The sequence below is a fragment of the Aotus nancymaae genome, unplaced genomic scaffold (genome assembly GCF_030222135.1).
Source record: "Aotus nancymaae isolate 86718 unplaced genomic scaffold, 86718_ANA_hifiasm-v0.15.2.pri h1tg000053l, whole genome shotgun sequence".
NCBI classification, from domain to species: Eukaryota; Metazoa; Chordata; class Mammalia; order Primates; family Aotidae; genus Aotus; species Aotus nancymaae.
Genome location: NW_026988467.1, coordinates 28,414,280 through 28,430,374, shown reverse-complemented (window position 1 = coordinate 28,430,374; position 16,095 = coordinate 28,414,280). Strand labels below are relative to the sequence as shown.

The window sequence follows — 16,095 nt, the reverse complement described above, 5'->3', positions numbered from 1 at the left end:
TTCATTGAGAAGGCTAATTTATTTGGCAGGCTTTAATTTCAGTCCTGGATCATTTTACAGCAATGGTCAGAATTGGGTTAAAAATAGGTATGGATAGTACAGTTAGTTCAGTTAGGCCTGCCATGTATATTGTGTGCAGCTGTTCTGCATTATTATGTTAATCTTGGAGAAAATATCAATTTAATGTAAAAAGTGATTTCTTTCTAGGATTGGCCATTTGATGATGGAGCTCCACCCCCTAATCAGATAGTAGATGATTGGTTAAACCTGTTAAAAACCAAATTTCGTGAAGAGCCAGGTTGCTGTGTTGCAGTGCATTGTGTTGCGGGATTGGGAAGGTAAATTCTTACCCTTATTACCCTTTTTGTCTGTGAATTTATTAACATGCCTAAGTTAGTTGAAAGTTTCACTTTGGTAGACATTTGCATATATTATACTAAATAACATTAAATTACCTGAAAGGCAAGGAAATGAGAGACAAACAAGTGGAATGGTTTTTGAAAACAGTCTTGTCGTTTCATCTGGTTGTCTGATTCTGATGCCAGCCTGGATTTAGCCTGTGAGTGTTTTATTTGTCTCCCTATTTCAAGTAATCAAAAGTTCAGGTCGCTGAAATAGGCAACAAAATTAAAATAATTTTAGAGTTGGATGAGTCTATACATGGTTAATTTTGGATTGAGATGAATGGGAAGTTAATAGGTAGAGAGCAGATATCTGAACTTTAAACTCTTGAAAGGAGATGTATGGACAAGAATTGACTTTGATCTTAAAACCCTTTTCCCTGAGCATTGCTTGGAATGGTGTTGCAACACTGTCATCAACAGCAGATTAAATGCCAATTTAGGATGCACATTTTGATTCAGAATATTGGTGTAGGCTGCCATTGCCTTAAGGTGGTGGTGATTCAGGCTGTTCTGTTCTGACCTTTGGTTTGCTATTTTCCTTTTTTGTAGTGTAATACTGTTTGTTTATAAGGTTAGAAGTTTTAGTCCTTATCCTGAAGGTTGAAGATAATGTTGTAACTTGGCAATTTTATAACTAGTAGCTATCCTAGTTTTAGGTATTCCAAAACTGGTGCCCTGTAATGGGCTTTATAAAATCATCATTTCCTCTGTTAAATTTTTTAAAAAAGAGAGAACTTTTCCTAGTCATTAGTTCTTGGGAATTTTCCTAGCTCATCAAAAGGATTTTCTTGAAAAAGTCTAGCACCTTTTTAGCATTTGATAAGGAACTATTAAAACCAATTGGTAATGAAAATTCTGACACACTGGAGATACATAATATGTTTGGCCATTTATTTTACTGTGATAATGGCTAAAGACCAATGAAGAATTTTTGATAATATATAGTGATGAGAAATTTAATATATAATAAGATATTTTAAAGAGTAAAGATCTCTTAAGGTTTAGAATTCAGTGCTTTACTAAAAGTAGATATCGGACTGGACTCAGTGGCTCACGCCTGTAATCCCAGCAGTTTGGGAGGTGGAGGGGGCCAGATTACTTGAGCCCAGGATTTCAATAGCAGACTTGATAACGTGGAGAAACCCCATTTCTACTAAAAATACAAAAATTAGCTGGTCGTGGTGGCAGGCCCCTGTAGTCCCAGCTACTTGATAGAGTGAGACCCTGTCTCCTCCACAAAAAAAAAATTCATAGAATTTATAATGATGAGATATATTTACTGTATTAGGTAGGTATCAGCTACTTTAGTATATAAGAGAAAAGAAAGCTTATGCTTTGCTTTGGTAATATGAAGTTATGGATTTTTAAAAATTCTTTCACTCCAAGACTTATGGATGTTTACATATGGGTTTCTTTCTGCAGGGCACCTGTGCTGGTTGCACTTGCTTTGATTGAATGTGGAATGAAGTACGAAGATGCAGTTCAGTTTATAAGACAGTGAGTATGAAGTTTTTTGTTCAGAAACACAGAAAGGAAGATCTTCAATGAGGAAGGAATTATGGAAGTGGGTATTCATTTGTAGTGTGGGATAATTTACTTTCTTTGGCTTAAAGTGTTATTTGAAGATGTAAAAACTTTAGAACAAGTGATAGAGACTCAGTACAGCTGGCTTCCAGATTTAAAGTTTTCTAATTTGGGTGGCAAATTTGGACATTATAGAATATGTCCAGTATATTGTTTGAATATCTAGGAATCTCGAAAATGCCCCTTTTAACAGATTCCAAATACCTTCCAAATACAGTTCTCTATTAGGAGGAGGCAAGAAGAATGTATAAAGGAGCAGTTAATCACCTGGGACTCTTAAGTGATCTGTTCAGGCACAAAATCAGGATGGTAGTGCCCAGACAGGATGTTGGCATCAATCGGGAATAATGAGTCATGCCATTTTATTATCCAGAATTATTTGACAATTTTTGTCTTGCCCTTTCGCTTTCAACCCTTCATTTAAAAAATGAAAACCAAAGAAAAGACTATTTGTGACGGAAAGCATGAAATGATATATGGTAGCGGCTCTAGGAAGGTAACACATTTCAAGGAATGTCATCAGTGTATGTCTTGAGCCTGCTTCTTCATCTTAATATTATATTTAGCATCCTAATTATCTGCTACCAACTCTAATCTGAAGAATATATCAATCTAATTGGGAAGAATATAGTCAGATATTTCTGGATAAACTATTCTGATCTTTATTAAATGGTTAATAGGCTATAACGATGGTCAGCAATGAAAATTTTTCCTCCTCCTAGGAGGACTCAAAGTTCATGTTGCAACTTAGCTCTTAAAAAGTGTTATAGGGCCGGGCGCGGTGGCTCAAGCCTGTAATTCCAGCACTTTGGGAGGCCGAGGCGGGTGGATCACGAGGTCAAGAGATCGAGACCATCCTGGTCAACATGGTGAAACCCCGTCTCTACTAAAAATACAAAAAATTAGCTGGGCATGGTGGCGCGTGCCTGTAATCCCAGCTACTCAGGAGGCTGAGACAAGAGAATTGCCTGAACCCAGGAGGCGGAGGTTGCGGTGAGCTGTGATCGCGCCATTGCACTCCAGCCTGGGTAACGAGCGAAACTCCACCGCAAAAAAAAAAAAAAAAAAAAGTGTTATAGTATGGGAAATGTGCTGGTTTTCAGCTGTGTGGAATTAGAAAGGCCTTGGGACATAAATAATGCATTTCAGTGAATCAGACAGCTCTTTTTTTTACCTGATAAAGTTTGCTATTCTTGTATTTTCAGAAAAAGAAGGGGAGCATTCAATTCCAAACAGCTGCTTTACTTGGAGAAATACCGACCTAAGATGCGATTACGCTTCAGAGATACCAATGGGCATTGCTGTGTTCAGTAGAAAGAAATGTAAACAAAGGCTGACTTGATTGTGGCATTTAGAGGGAACTCTTGGTACCTGGAAATGTGAATCTGGAATCTTACCTGTGTCATCAAAGTAGTGATGGATTCAGTACTCCTCAACCACTCTCTTAATGATTGGAACAAAAGCAAACAAAAAAGAAATCTCTCTATAAAATGAATAAAATGTTTAAGAAAAGAGAAAGAGAAAAGGAATTAATTCAGTGAAGGATGATTTTGCTCCTAGTTTTGGAATTTGAATTTCTGCCAGGATTGAATTATTTTGAAATCTCCTGTCTTTTTAAACTTTTTCAAATAGGTCTCTGAGGAAAACCAGTGGAACATTAGCCTGTGCAGAACCATCTCTTCCATTATGCTTGGCACATAGATCTCCCTGTGGTGGGATTTTTTTTCCCTTTTTTTTTGTTGGGGGGAGGGGTGGTGGTATATTTTTTCTCTCTTTTCTCCTTCCTTTCCTACACCTCCCTTTTTCCCCTGATCCAAGTTGTAGATGGAATAGAAGCCCTTGTTGTTGTAGATGTGCGTGCAGTCTGGCAGCCTTAAGCCCACCTGGGCACTTTTAGATAAATAAAACACCAAAAAAAAAAAAAAAAAAAGGCAGTGACATACATATATATATGATCCAGGTGGTTTTTAGTCTTTGCTGATGAAACCGTGTTCATGTTAGTTTTTTTCCCTCAAAACCCTATCTAATACTAAGCAAAGTAGCCAAGAGCCTTTTGTTTTGTTTTTATTTTTAATAAATTAGTGGGGAAATGGCATTTTAAGAGGAGTCTCTTCTCAAAGAACTTAGCTGAGAGTCGAATTCTTCTCTTCCCTAACCAGTGAAGCTAAGTGAATATCCCAGAAACTTGTCTTCTAACAGGGAGGACTCCAGGCCATCAATAAAGATGTGTCCAGGCTGTGGGCTATAGCATTACTCTGATTTTGTTAGTATCAGAGAATGCTGGTAGCTTAAAATTTTTATTTTAGGACTTGTACTGAATTTTCAGCAACAGTCAAAGAAGTTACAGCAAATTCACATATTTTCGACATGAGAAATGCTTGTAGTGGGTATTTTCCAAACTGCCCCCAAATATAAAGTTCAGTGTAACCATTGATTGCCTTGTTATTACTGGGTTCTTTTCAGATTTAAAAAGAAAAAAAATCCTTGGTTTAAAACCAACAATGATGCCTAGTGAGTATGTGTCCACAGGCCATAACAGGGTAGAAGAGAGACATCAGGTAACCCAATGAGTAGCAAAGGGACTGTGTTGCTTGTGAAGCAGTGTGGTAGCATTTTTGCAGATTCTTTGCTGGGTTTAATGTGCTGATCTAGAAAAGCTGTTTTTCTGCTACTTTTTGGAAGGCAGTTAAGATCAGGCTGCATGGACAAAGAAGGTAGAGGGGTACCATCAGGGGCTCTTGCACGGTTTTCACCTCTAAATATTACATACTCAGTAGTGCCCTGCTTCTAAGGCTGTGAATACAGGCTTAAAGTCATCTTGTCCTGCTGGAATTTGCTGTGCAGAGCCATAAGCTTCCCATTTTGCTAGCGTCAGCTAGGCCAGTAGGAACAGACCGGGACCTTGTCTCACACTGATGATACCTCAAATGTTGGCCGGCTATGTAAACTGCCTGTTTCCTATTGCTGGAGTTTTGATTTTTAACTAAATGCAAATCTGTAGATTCTCTCCTCTCCCATCCCAGAAAACAAAACAAAACAATGCTTTTTGAAATTGTTTCTAGGATTTTAAAGTAAAAAATAATGGTATATCCAAAATTCTTTATTTTAGAACACAATAGATTCCACTAATATAGACTCAAGATCAAACCAGCATACCTGCTCAGCTAAGATAGACAGTGTTGACTCCAAGGGTTTTGATCAATACCATAACCTTTTCCCTTTGACATACTCTGAATTTTGTTGTTTGGAGGAGAGAGAGAGAGGAGTGTGTGTGTTTGGGGGAGAGTGTGTGTGTGTGTGTGTGTGTGTGTGTATGCGAATGCACAGTGTCCATCAGTATCAGTGCCTGCCTGAGTTAAGAATATTACATTCCTGGGTCTGTATTGAGAAGGATGTATAAAGCAACATGAAACATTAGCCCTCATTTTGTTTTAAAGACTAATGTTAATTGTTCTTAAAACTGGATTTTTTTTCTTAAAATTAAAGCAATTTTTTTCTTTTGGATTTAATGAAGTATTGCTAGCTGAAGCCAGTTTGACATAGAGAGATGTCAGATTGATTTGAAAGGTGTGCAGCCTGATTTAAAACCAAACCCTGAACCCTTTTAAAGAACAATAAAACATATTTTACACGCTCTTTGTGCATTTTTTTTCCCCTCCATTCTCATGAGTTTATGTCTGTGCTTAGAAAGCAGAGTTTAAGCTGGGTGCAGTATTCCCAGCACTTGTAGGAGGTGGATCACTTGAGCCCAGGGGTTCAAGACTAGCCTGGGAAACAGAGTTCATCTCTACCACAAATTTCTAATAATTAGCTGGGCAAGGTTGTGTGTTCCTGTAGTCCCCAGCTACTTGGGAGGCTGAGGTAGGAAGATCACTTGAGCCCAGGAGGTTGAGGCTGCAGTTAGCTGTGATCATGCCACAGTACTCCAGCCTTTGTGACAGAGACCCTGTCTCAAAAAATATGTATATATTTATTTATATATATATATGTATACCATGTATATATTTGTTCCTCTGCCTGCTATTCTCAAGGATGTTTTCGGTCCTGCTAGTTTGCTGCAAGGATTTGAAATAGAGGCTTGGAAATTCAAAGATTTCATGTCACTGAGGTGTTCAGTAAGAGCCAACTTAACCGTAGTTGGGTTACATCTAGTACATTTTCTGGTTCAGTTCTTGTATATAGCCCTGTAGGAATTCAGCATCTTGTCAAAGGCTTTGTTTATACCATAGATTTAGAGATGGGTCTTGCAGTGCTTCCCAGGCTGGAGGGCAGTGGTAATTCACAGGCTCAATCATTGCATACTACGGCCATTCTGAGTAGCCTGTTGCTGCACCCAGCTTATTTATACCATAGGTTTTGGTGAAGCATTGCAGCTTTTTACTTGAATTCGCATTAAAGAACAATAAAGAAGTAACTCTGTATTGTATCAGGATTTTGGGAGTGTGGAATTTCACTGTAACTATGGGTAAGTATCCATTCACCCAGATAGCATGCTCAGATACTAGGAAAAGATACGACTCATTCCTCTTTGGAGAACCTTAGTCTAGAGAGGGTGTCAGGTATGTAGACATAAAACAGTTACAGTGGGTGGTTGTAGTACTGACATTTATAGTTGATTGATCCACAGCCTGGGCAACATGGCCAAACCCCACCGACAAAAAAATACAAAAATTAACTGGGTGTGGTGGTGCACTACCATCTGGACTACACTCCCAGCTACTCAGGAGGCTGAAGTGAGAGGATTGCTTGAACATGGGAGGCTGAGGTTGCAGTGACCCAATACTATGCCACTGCACTTCATCCTGGGTAACAGCAAGACCAGTCTCAAATTAATTGATTCTACCACTTGTCTTTACCTCTTTTCACCTCTTCATGTACTTCATTACCCAGCTTAGATTCTGTGATTCATTGTGACACTCAGCTTTTCAGCCTTGCCCCATCTCTTGTTTCATTGTACTTCCCTGGCTAAACTCCATTTTTGGTTAAGTTTAGTACTCCACTTTTTGTGCACTTAAGTACTTAATGCAACTGGACATGCTGATTCAGTCCATTTAAAGTCATGGCCCTCCCGGGCGCGGTGGTGCATGCCTGTAGTCCCACTTACTCAGGAGGCTGAGGCAGGAGAATCACTTGAGTCCAGGAGTTTGAGGCTATATTATGAAATGATTGTACCTGTGAATAGCCACTGCACTCCATTCTAGGCACCATAGTGAGACCTTGCCTTGAAAAGTAAAGCCATGACCTCCCATGGGCCTCAAAACCTCACAATCCTAGTATATTTCTCTAGCCCATTTACACTTTCTCTTAAATTTTTAGCACCTTTGCCATCCTCTCAGCTTATGACTTTTTTTAAACTTAGAAATAAAATTTTCACAGGCTCCTACCATCATCACATCTATTCACCCACCTGCATCTGTGCTACTGTCTCTCTTGTAGTTGCTATAGACAGACTGTCCTTGCCTTATTTAAGGCAAGCTCTTCCACTTGTGTACTAGATTCCATCCCTTACCTGTTCAATGGGCCCAGAGGTGTAGTCATTTTCCTTCTCTGTCCTGCTCATTAACTTTCCCCCAGTAGATCATTCCCATGAGCCTACAAACATGCTAGTATTTCTATATTAAAAAAAAAAATCCTTGTTTGACCCCACATCTACCCCTTCAGCTACCATCCCTTTCTTTGCTCTTCTCTAGTACAACTCAAAGCGTTATCTACCTATAACTCTCTAATTTTCTCTTTTGAGCTCGCACCAATGAGGATTGGCTCATGTCTGCACTTTGGGAGGCCAAGGCAGGCAGATCATGTGAGACTGAGTTCAAGACCAGCCTGCCCAACATGGTGAAACCCTGTCTCTACTAAAAATACAAAAATTAGCAAGATGTGGTGGTGTACACCTGTAGTCCCAGTTACTCTGAGTGGCTGAGGCAGGAGAATCTCTTGAACCTGGGAGGTAGAGGTTGCAGTGAGCCAAAGTCATGCCTCTGCATTCCATCCTGGGTGACAGAGCAAAACTGTCTCAAACGAAGAAAAAAAAAAGAGGATCATTCCAATAGTTAATTCTCCTAACTTCTTTTTTCTTTGAGGGTCTCGTTTTGTCACCCAGGCTGGACTGTAGTGGCATGATCATAGCTAACTGTAACCTTGAACTCTTGGGCTCAAACAATCCTACCTCAGCCTTCTGAGTAGCTAGGACTACAGGTGCATGTCACCATGCCCAGCTAATTAAAAACTTTTTGGCTAGGCACGGTGGCTCATGCCTGTAATCCCAGCACTTTGGGAGGCCAAGACAGGCGGATCACCTGAGGTAAGGAATTTGAGACCAGGCTGGCCAATATAGCGAAACCCTGTCTTTTCTAAAAATGCAAAATTAGCTGGGCATGGTGGTGCATGCCTGTAATCCCAGTTACTTGGGAGGCTGAGGCAGGAGAATCATGCTATTGCACTCTAGCCTGGGTGACGAGGAAAGAAGACTTTTTTTTTTTTTTTTTGCCATGAAGTTTTGCTATGGAGCTATGGAGTTTTGCTATGAAGAGACATAGTCTTCAGTCTTTTTTTTTTAGACAGAGAGTCTTGCTTGGTGGCCCAGGCCGGAGTGCAGTGGCATGATCTCGGCTCACTGCAAACTCTGCCTCTCGGATTCAGGGTTTAAGTGATTCTCCTGCCTCAACCTCCTGAGTAGCTAGGACTACAGATGCATGCCACCATGCCTGGCTAATTTTTGTATTTTTAGTAGAGGTAGGGTTTCATCATGTTGGCCAGGCTGGTCCCAAACTCCTGACCTCAGTGATCCCTCCGCCTCAGGCTCCAAAAGTGCTGGGATTATAGGCGTGAGCCACTGTGCCTTGCTGAAGCATAGTCTTTTTACGTTGCCCAGGCTGGTCTTGAACTCCTGGCCTCAAATGATCCCCCTGCCTTGGCCTCCCAGAGTGCTGAGATTATGAGCATGAGCCACTGTGCCCAGCCTCATAAGTTCTTTGACATGTCAGCATATGGTACAGTTGATCACTTCCTCTTTGAAATGCCTCATTTGCATGTAGGAAAATAATGCCTTCTCCCCTAACCCCCCAAAATGTCCAGGTTTGAAATCCCTGGAACCTGTGACTATTACCCTACGTATCAAAAGGGACTTTGTGGGTGTGATTAAATTCAGAATTTTGAGACGGAAAGAATATCCTGGATAATCTGGATAGGCCTGATAATGATAGCATGGGTCCTCAAAAGCAGAGAAACTTTTCTAGCTGTGGTCAGAGGGAGATGTATCTAGGAAAGAAGGATCAGAGATGATTTGAAGGTGGAGGGAAGGGGCCAGGAGCCAAGGAGTGACAGCAGCCTTGAACCTGGAAAAGGCAAGGAAACAGGTTCTGCCTACAGCCTCCAAGAAGGAACTTAGCCTGTTAACACCTTGATTGTGGTTCCATATAGGATTTCTACAGAACTGTAGGATAAATCTGTGTTGTTTTAAGCCGCGAAGTTTGTGGTAATTTATTATATCACCAATGGAAAACGAATGCAGGTTTTTGCCTCTAGAACTCCACACTTGTGACTTTTCACCTAGTTTAGTGGCCACACCTCAGTTTGGGTTTCTGGTTCCTCATTAGCTTCTCCACTTCCATTCTATCTTCCTGGACTCTATTCTCTGGACTCTAGACCCATATTGAATACCTCCTTGTTATCTCTCACTGATGTGTCATAGTTGAAACTTCAATTCCTGCTCAAATGTTATCTTGAGTGAAGTTTTATGTGGCTACCCTATTTGCCCTGCTATGCTTTAGTGTTCGCTATAATACCACCGTTGCACAACCTTTTAATTATTTGTTTCCCCCACCAAAATATAAGCTCAACAAAGACATGCGTGTTTTCTGTTTTGTGTTTCATTCACTGTATCTTCAGCACCTCAAATAGTGCTTGGTGTGCAGCAGGTGCTCAGTAGATGTTGAATGAATGGGCACTGATAGAGATATAGATAAATGATGGTACCAGGATACTAAGGGGTAACTAAAACTGCCCTGGAGCACATTAGGAGATGCTGGAGTGGGCATGCTTGAGCTGGATTTTGAAGGATGACATATAAAAGGTTGATACACAATGAGATAGCACTTCCCATCCATCAGAATGGCTATCATAAAAAAAGATGGACAATAACAAGTCTTGGGAAGGGTATGAAGAAATTGAAACCTTCATAGATTGCTGGTAATAATATAAAGCGATGGTGCAGTCACTTTTCAAAAACAGTTTAGCAGTTTCTCAAAAAGTTAAACAGTTTCCATATGACCCAGAAATTCCAATATGTCCAATATTCAATTCTAGGTATATACAAGGAAAATGAAGACATTAACGGTTGCATGAGCTGGGGTGGGGACAGGGTATCTTTCTGTGGTGTTAAGTGTTCTGGGATTAGACAGTGGTGATAGTTGCATAACAGTGTGACTGTATTAAATGCTGCTAAGTTGTACACTTAGAAAAAAAGGTTGATTTGAGGACAGTATATTTCAGGTCGAGGAAATAATACAAGGCAGTGGAAGTATGAAAGAGCATGGTGTGTTAGGGAGAAAGGGCATGATTTGGTCTCTCTGGAGGGTATGGATTTGTGCTAGGCAGGTTTGGTTCTCATCCGACTAGAAGAGGTGCTAGACGCCCCTTCCTTGTGCCTCCTCGTCTACCCCCAAGTTCATAGCTGATTGAATCAGGGATAGACAGTTGACCCAATTGCTGACATTGGCCAGCAGATTCTCAATTTCTTTTTTTTTTTTGAGATGGAGTTTTACTCTGTTGCCCAGGCTGGAGTGCAATGGTACGATCTTGGCTCACTGAAACCTCTGCTTCCTGGGTTCAAGTGATTCTCCTGCCTCAGCCTCCCAAGTAGCTGGGACTACAGGCGTATGCCACCACGCTCAGCTAATTTTTGTATTTTTAGTAGAGATGGGGTTTCACCATGTTGGCCAGGCTGATCTTGAACTTCTGACCTCAAGTGATCCACCTGCCTTGGCCTCCCAGAGTGCTGGAATTATAGGCATAAGCCACTGCGCCCAGCCCAGATTCTCAACTTCAACTGAGGTAGACTCTTGGATGTGAGAGGGCAGAAGGGCCATGTGTATATTGGGTCATGTGTGGGATGAGTAGACAAAGGACAGAGGAAGGAAGATGGAGAAGCAGCCCAGGGAGCAGAGAGAAGCAACTGTGGCCTGGGATGAGGAGAGCAATGCCCCTGAATTCAGTTATTTTTCATAAAGTCCAGCTCTATGTCCTCCCCTGACGTCCTTTCAATGGTTGCTGTCCCTTCCCTCACCCCTTGTTTAAAGTAGCTTCAGTCAGTTTCTTTCTTTCTTTTTTTTTTGAGATGGATTTTGCTCTTGTTGCCCAGGCTGGAATGCAATGGTATGATCTCGGCTCACTACGACCTCTGCCTCCCGGGTTCAAGCGATTCTCCTGCCTCAGCCTCCCAAGTAGCTGGGATTACAGGCACGTGCCACCATACCCAACTAATATTTGTATTTTTAGTAGAGATGGGATTTTACCACGTTGGCCAGGCTAGTCTTGAACTCCTGACCTCAGGTGATCCGCCTGCCTCAGCCTCCAAAAGTGCTGGGATAACAAGCATGAGCCACCGTGCCCAGCCTGAGTCAGTTTCTTAATAACCAAGAAAGCCTTGACTAGAAGGGATTATACAAATAGCATGTTAAATGCTGTGTCCAGCTGGGCGCTGTGGCTCACGCCTATAATCCTAGCTCTTAGGGAGGCAGAGGTGGGAGGATGGCTTGAGCCCAGGAGTTTGAGACCTGCCTGGGCAATATAGCGAGACCCTGTTCTCCACAAAAAGGAATAAAACAAAAAGACAAAAAAAAAAAAAAAAAAAAAATGCTGTGTCTGAAGCTCCTGTAGGTAGAGTGGTGATTTATGCTATATCCTATAGACTATTCTAGGCACTGATGATTGATGATATGGTGGGAAACAGGAAAAGCTCTCTGCCCTGGTAGGGCTTAAATTCTACTGGAGAAGATAGAGAATAAACGGGTACACCAATTAGTAATTATTTTCAGATAGTGAGCAGTGATAGGAAGAAAATAAAGCAGGTAAAGTGATAGCGACTGGGGTTATATGTGACAGGAGCAGTTGGGGAAAGTCTCTGAGGAAGCTAAAGGAGCCTGCTGTGTGCAAATGCTCTGTGAAGATGCTGGAAGCACTTCCCACGCAGTGTGTATAGCAGTATGTGCAAAGTTGAAAGAATAAGCTCAGTGAGTTCAAGAAACATCAGTGTGGATATTATGGTTGAAGCATAGCAAGGAGTGAAGAAGAAATTTAGACAGAGGCCAATTTGTGTTGATTTGATGAGGCTGGGAAGGTTGTTGGGGTCATATTGCAGAGTTATGTATCATATTAAGAAATTACGGCCGGGCACGGTGGCTCAAGCCTGTAATCACAGCACTTTGGGAGGCCGAGGCGGGTGGATCACGAGGTCAAGAGATCGAGACCATCCTGGTCAACATGGTGAAACCCCGTCTCTACTAATACAAAAAATTAGCTGGGCATGGTGGTGCGTGCCTGTAATCCCAGCTACTCAGGAGGCTGAGGCAGGAGAATTGCCTGAGCCCAGGAGGCAGAGGTTGCGGTGAGCCGAGATTGTGCCATTGCACTCCAGCCTGGGTAACAAGAGCGAAACTCCATCTCAAAAAAAAAAAAAAAGAAATTTGAGGCCAGGTGCGGTGGCTCATGCCTGTAATCCCAGCACTTTGGGAGGCGGAGGCGAGTGGATTGCTTGAGCTCAGGAGTTTGAGACCAGCCTGGTCAACATGGTGAAAACCCATCTCTACAGAAAATACAAAAATTAGCCAGGCATGGTGGTACATACCTGTAGTCTCAGCTACTGGAGAGGCTGAGGTCGGAGGATTGCTTGAGCCTGGGAGGCAGAGGTTGCAGAAAGAAAGAAATTTGAGGCTGGGCACGGTGGCTCATGCCTGTAATCCCAGCACTTCTGGGAGGACAAGGCGGGTGGATCACGAGATCAGGAGTTTGAGGCCAGCCTGCCCAACATGGTGAAACCCCATCTCTACTAAAAATACAAAAAAATTAGCCGGGTATGGTGGTGGACACCTGTAATCCCAGCTACACAGCAGGCTGAGGCAGGAGAATCGCTTGAACGGGGGAGGCTGAGGTTACAGTGAGCCAAGATCACACCATTGCACTCTAGCCTGGGCAACAAGAGCAAAATCCATCTCAAAAAAAAGAAAAAGAAAGTAATTAGAATCCTCTTCACTGCTTGCAACACTGCTAATCACCCTGAACAGGTTAACTGGCAAGTGTGATATTAGCCATGTTACTTCTGTTTCCTTTGCTGTTTTGGGGTCTGGCAGTCAGGAAGATAGAGAAACAAAATGGTAATACTGACCGACATCTGTTGAGTAGTACTGTGCTCAGAATTTCATGTGCACGATCTAACTTAATCTTCATAGGCTACCACATAAGTCTTATTGCTAATCCCATTTTATAAATGAGGAAATCAGGGGGTGAAGTAATACCAAGTGGGTGGCAGGACCAGTATTAGAATCTGAGCCTGGGTCAGGCGCGGTGGCTCATGCCTATAATCCCAACACTTTGGGAGGCCGAAACGGGCGGATCAACTGAGGTCAGGAGTTCGAGACCAGCCTGGCCAAAATGATGAAACCTTGTCTGTACTAAAAATACAAAAAAAAATTAGCTGGGTTGTGGTGGCAGGCGCCTGTAATCCCAGCTACTCTGGAGGCTGAGGTAGGAGAATTGTTTGAACCTGGAAGGCGGAAGTTACAATAAGCCGAGATTGCACCACTGCATTCCGGCCTGGGTGACAGAGCAAGACTTGTCTCAAGAAAAAAAAAAAAAGAAAAGAAACAAGAATCTGGGCCTGATTGTGAAACCTGGGCTTCACTGCTCAGCTGTATTGCTATAGAAGAATGGGAAGATGTCTGTTGGGGATCTCATGTCAGGATGTTGCTGTGGGTTTTTGCACTCGATAAGATTTCCTGTTAATTGAGTTGCATCTTTATGTTAGGTGCAGCAGGGGACGCACGCATGCGTGTGTGTGTGTAGCAGTTCTATCTCATCAGTGGATTTAACTTACGCAAACTGTGTGTAATGGGCCCTGACAGTAACAAACCAGGACATTTGAGCAGGGTGGTTTATAGTCTATAATTGGCTTCCTATTACTGTTGGCTGGTTCCCTTGCACATGGGGTATTATGCCAGGATTGGCATTTGATTTAAGAAATTTTCAAATTGATTTTATCTTCAGTGCATTAATGTGTGGCCTAAATTCCTGCAGAGGCATTAGATAACCAGCCTGGACATGCTTTAGCGATTGCAACTGGATCTGAGCTGCCAGAGCCTCAGCTTTTATTCAGCACAGACAAATCATTTCTCCGAAAACACTTTTCTACCTAAGCCTTGTGACTGATTTTTAAGGGCAGCTCAAGTTTAGACCCCTTGAAACTGGAATATACATATTCTCCAACTTATGCAAAGCACAAAAATGGGAGTTTGTTAAGACGAGTACATTTAATCACTATCGTCCTTTTGGAACTGAACACATAAATATTCAAGGAGTGGTGTGGAAATCAACCTAATTTTCAAGGGTGTAGAATTGTGATGCCTTTTAAAGTCAGGAAATATGAAGTATGACCCCAGTTATGAAAATGCCATAAATGTGGCTGAGTACACAGCAAACTAGAGAATGTTCTATTAGAGAATGTTCTGCAATTTCCTGTAGATTAGCATAGGTAAATGTTTTCAGTTAAAAATTTTCAGCTCTAAAAGCACAGAATAGATCACAACTGCATGAAAATACTAATTAATCATCTTTAATGTTTTTATGCAAATGATTATATTTGACTTTTGTTTAGAATTGCCATTAACACCTGGAACCCTAAGACTGATAACAGGTAAAATTTTCATGAATGAATAAATTAAGGATTTGAGTCATGTTTAGATTAATTTATTAGCACCTATATTCATTACTACAAGTCCTCTAGAAATCTAAAAATCATGGGATGAGACAGAAAATAGAGAAGAGGAGATGGCCTTTGAACTTACCAATTTTTTTATTGGTGATAAAGGATGAGCTAAACTTGTATTTTTTCTACATTTTGAAATAAATAATTTGCCCAGGTGTTATGTGTGTTTGTACTACAGAAGACTTTTTAATTATTTCATGTTCTGAGACAGCACTTTTTTTTTTTTTTTTGAGACAGAGTCTCACTCTGTTGCCCAGGCTGGAGTGCAGTGGCAAGATCTTGGCTCACTGCAACCTCCGTCTCCCAGGTTCAAGTGATTCTCATGCCTCAGCCTCCTAAGTAGCTGGGATTACAGGCGCCCACCACCACGCCTGGCTAATTTTTGTATTTTTAGTAGAGACAGGGTTTCCCATGTTGTCCAGCCTGGTCTTGAACTCCTGACCTCGTGATCCACCCGCCTCAGCCTCCCAAAGTGCTGGGATTACAGGTGTCAGCCACTGCACCGGGCCTATTGTTCTCATATTTATGTTCAGGAGTACTCAATGTTTAGCTCCCATTGATAAGCGAGGACACGTGGTATTTGGTTTTCTTTTCTTGCATTCATTTGCTTAGGATATTGGCCTCCAGCTGTATCTTTGTATCTAAGTTGCTGCAAAGGACATGATTTTGTTCTTTTTTAATGGCTGCATAGTATTCCATGGTGTATATGTACTACCTTTTCTTTATCCAATTCACTGTTGATGGGCACCTAGGTTGATTCCATGTCTTTACTGTTGTGAACAGTGCTGTTATGAACATATGAGTGCATTTGTCTTTTTTGTAGAATAGTTTATTTTCTTTTGGATATATACCCAGAAATGGGATTGCTGGGTTGAATGATAGCTCTGTTTAAAGTTATTTGAGAAATCTCCAAACTGCTTTTCACAATGGCTGACTTGACATTCTCACCAATAGCGTATAAGTGTTTCTTTTTCTCTGCAGCCTCATCAGCATCTGTTATTATCTGACTTTTTAATAGTAGCCATTCTGACTGGGGTGAGGTGGTATCTCACCGTGGTTTTGATTTGCATTTTTCTGATGATTAGTGGTGATGAACAATTTTTCATGTTTTTTGGCCATTTGTATGTCTTC

General features: G+C 41.5%; 1 protein-coding gene across 1 annotated transcript in view; it reads left to right on the top strand.

Moving 5' to 3' along the window:
* The window catches only part of PTP4A2 (protein tyrosine phosphatase 4A2), a 34,113-nt gene extending 28,491 nt beyond the window's left edge, over positions 1 to 5,622 (top strand). The window contains exons 4-6 of the mRNA XM_012439994.3: positions 208 to 338; positions 1,827 to 1,901; positions 3,194 to 5,622. Coding sequence (XP_012295417.1) covers positions 208 to 338; positions 1,827 to 1,901; positions 3,194 to 3,302 — 315 coding nt within the window. The 3' untranslated portion in view covers positions 3,303 to 5,622. The remainder of the gene's footprint in view (positions 1 to 207; positions 339 to 1,826; positions 1,902 to 3,193) is intronic.
* Positions 5,623 to 16,095: the final 10,473 nt, after the last annotated feature.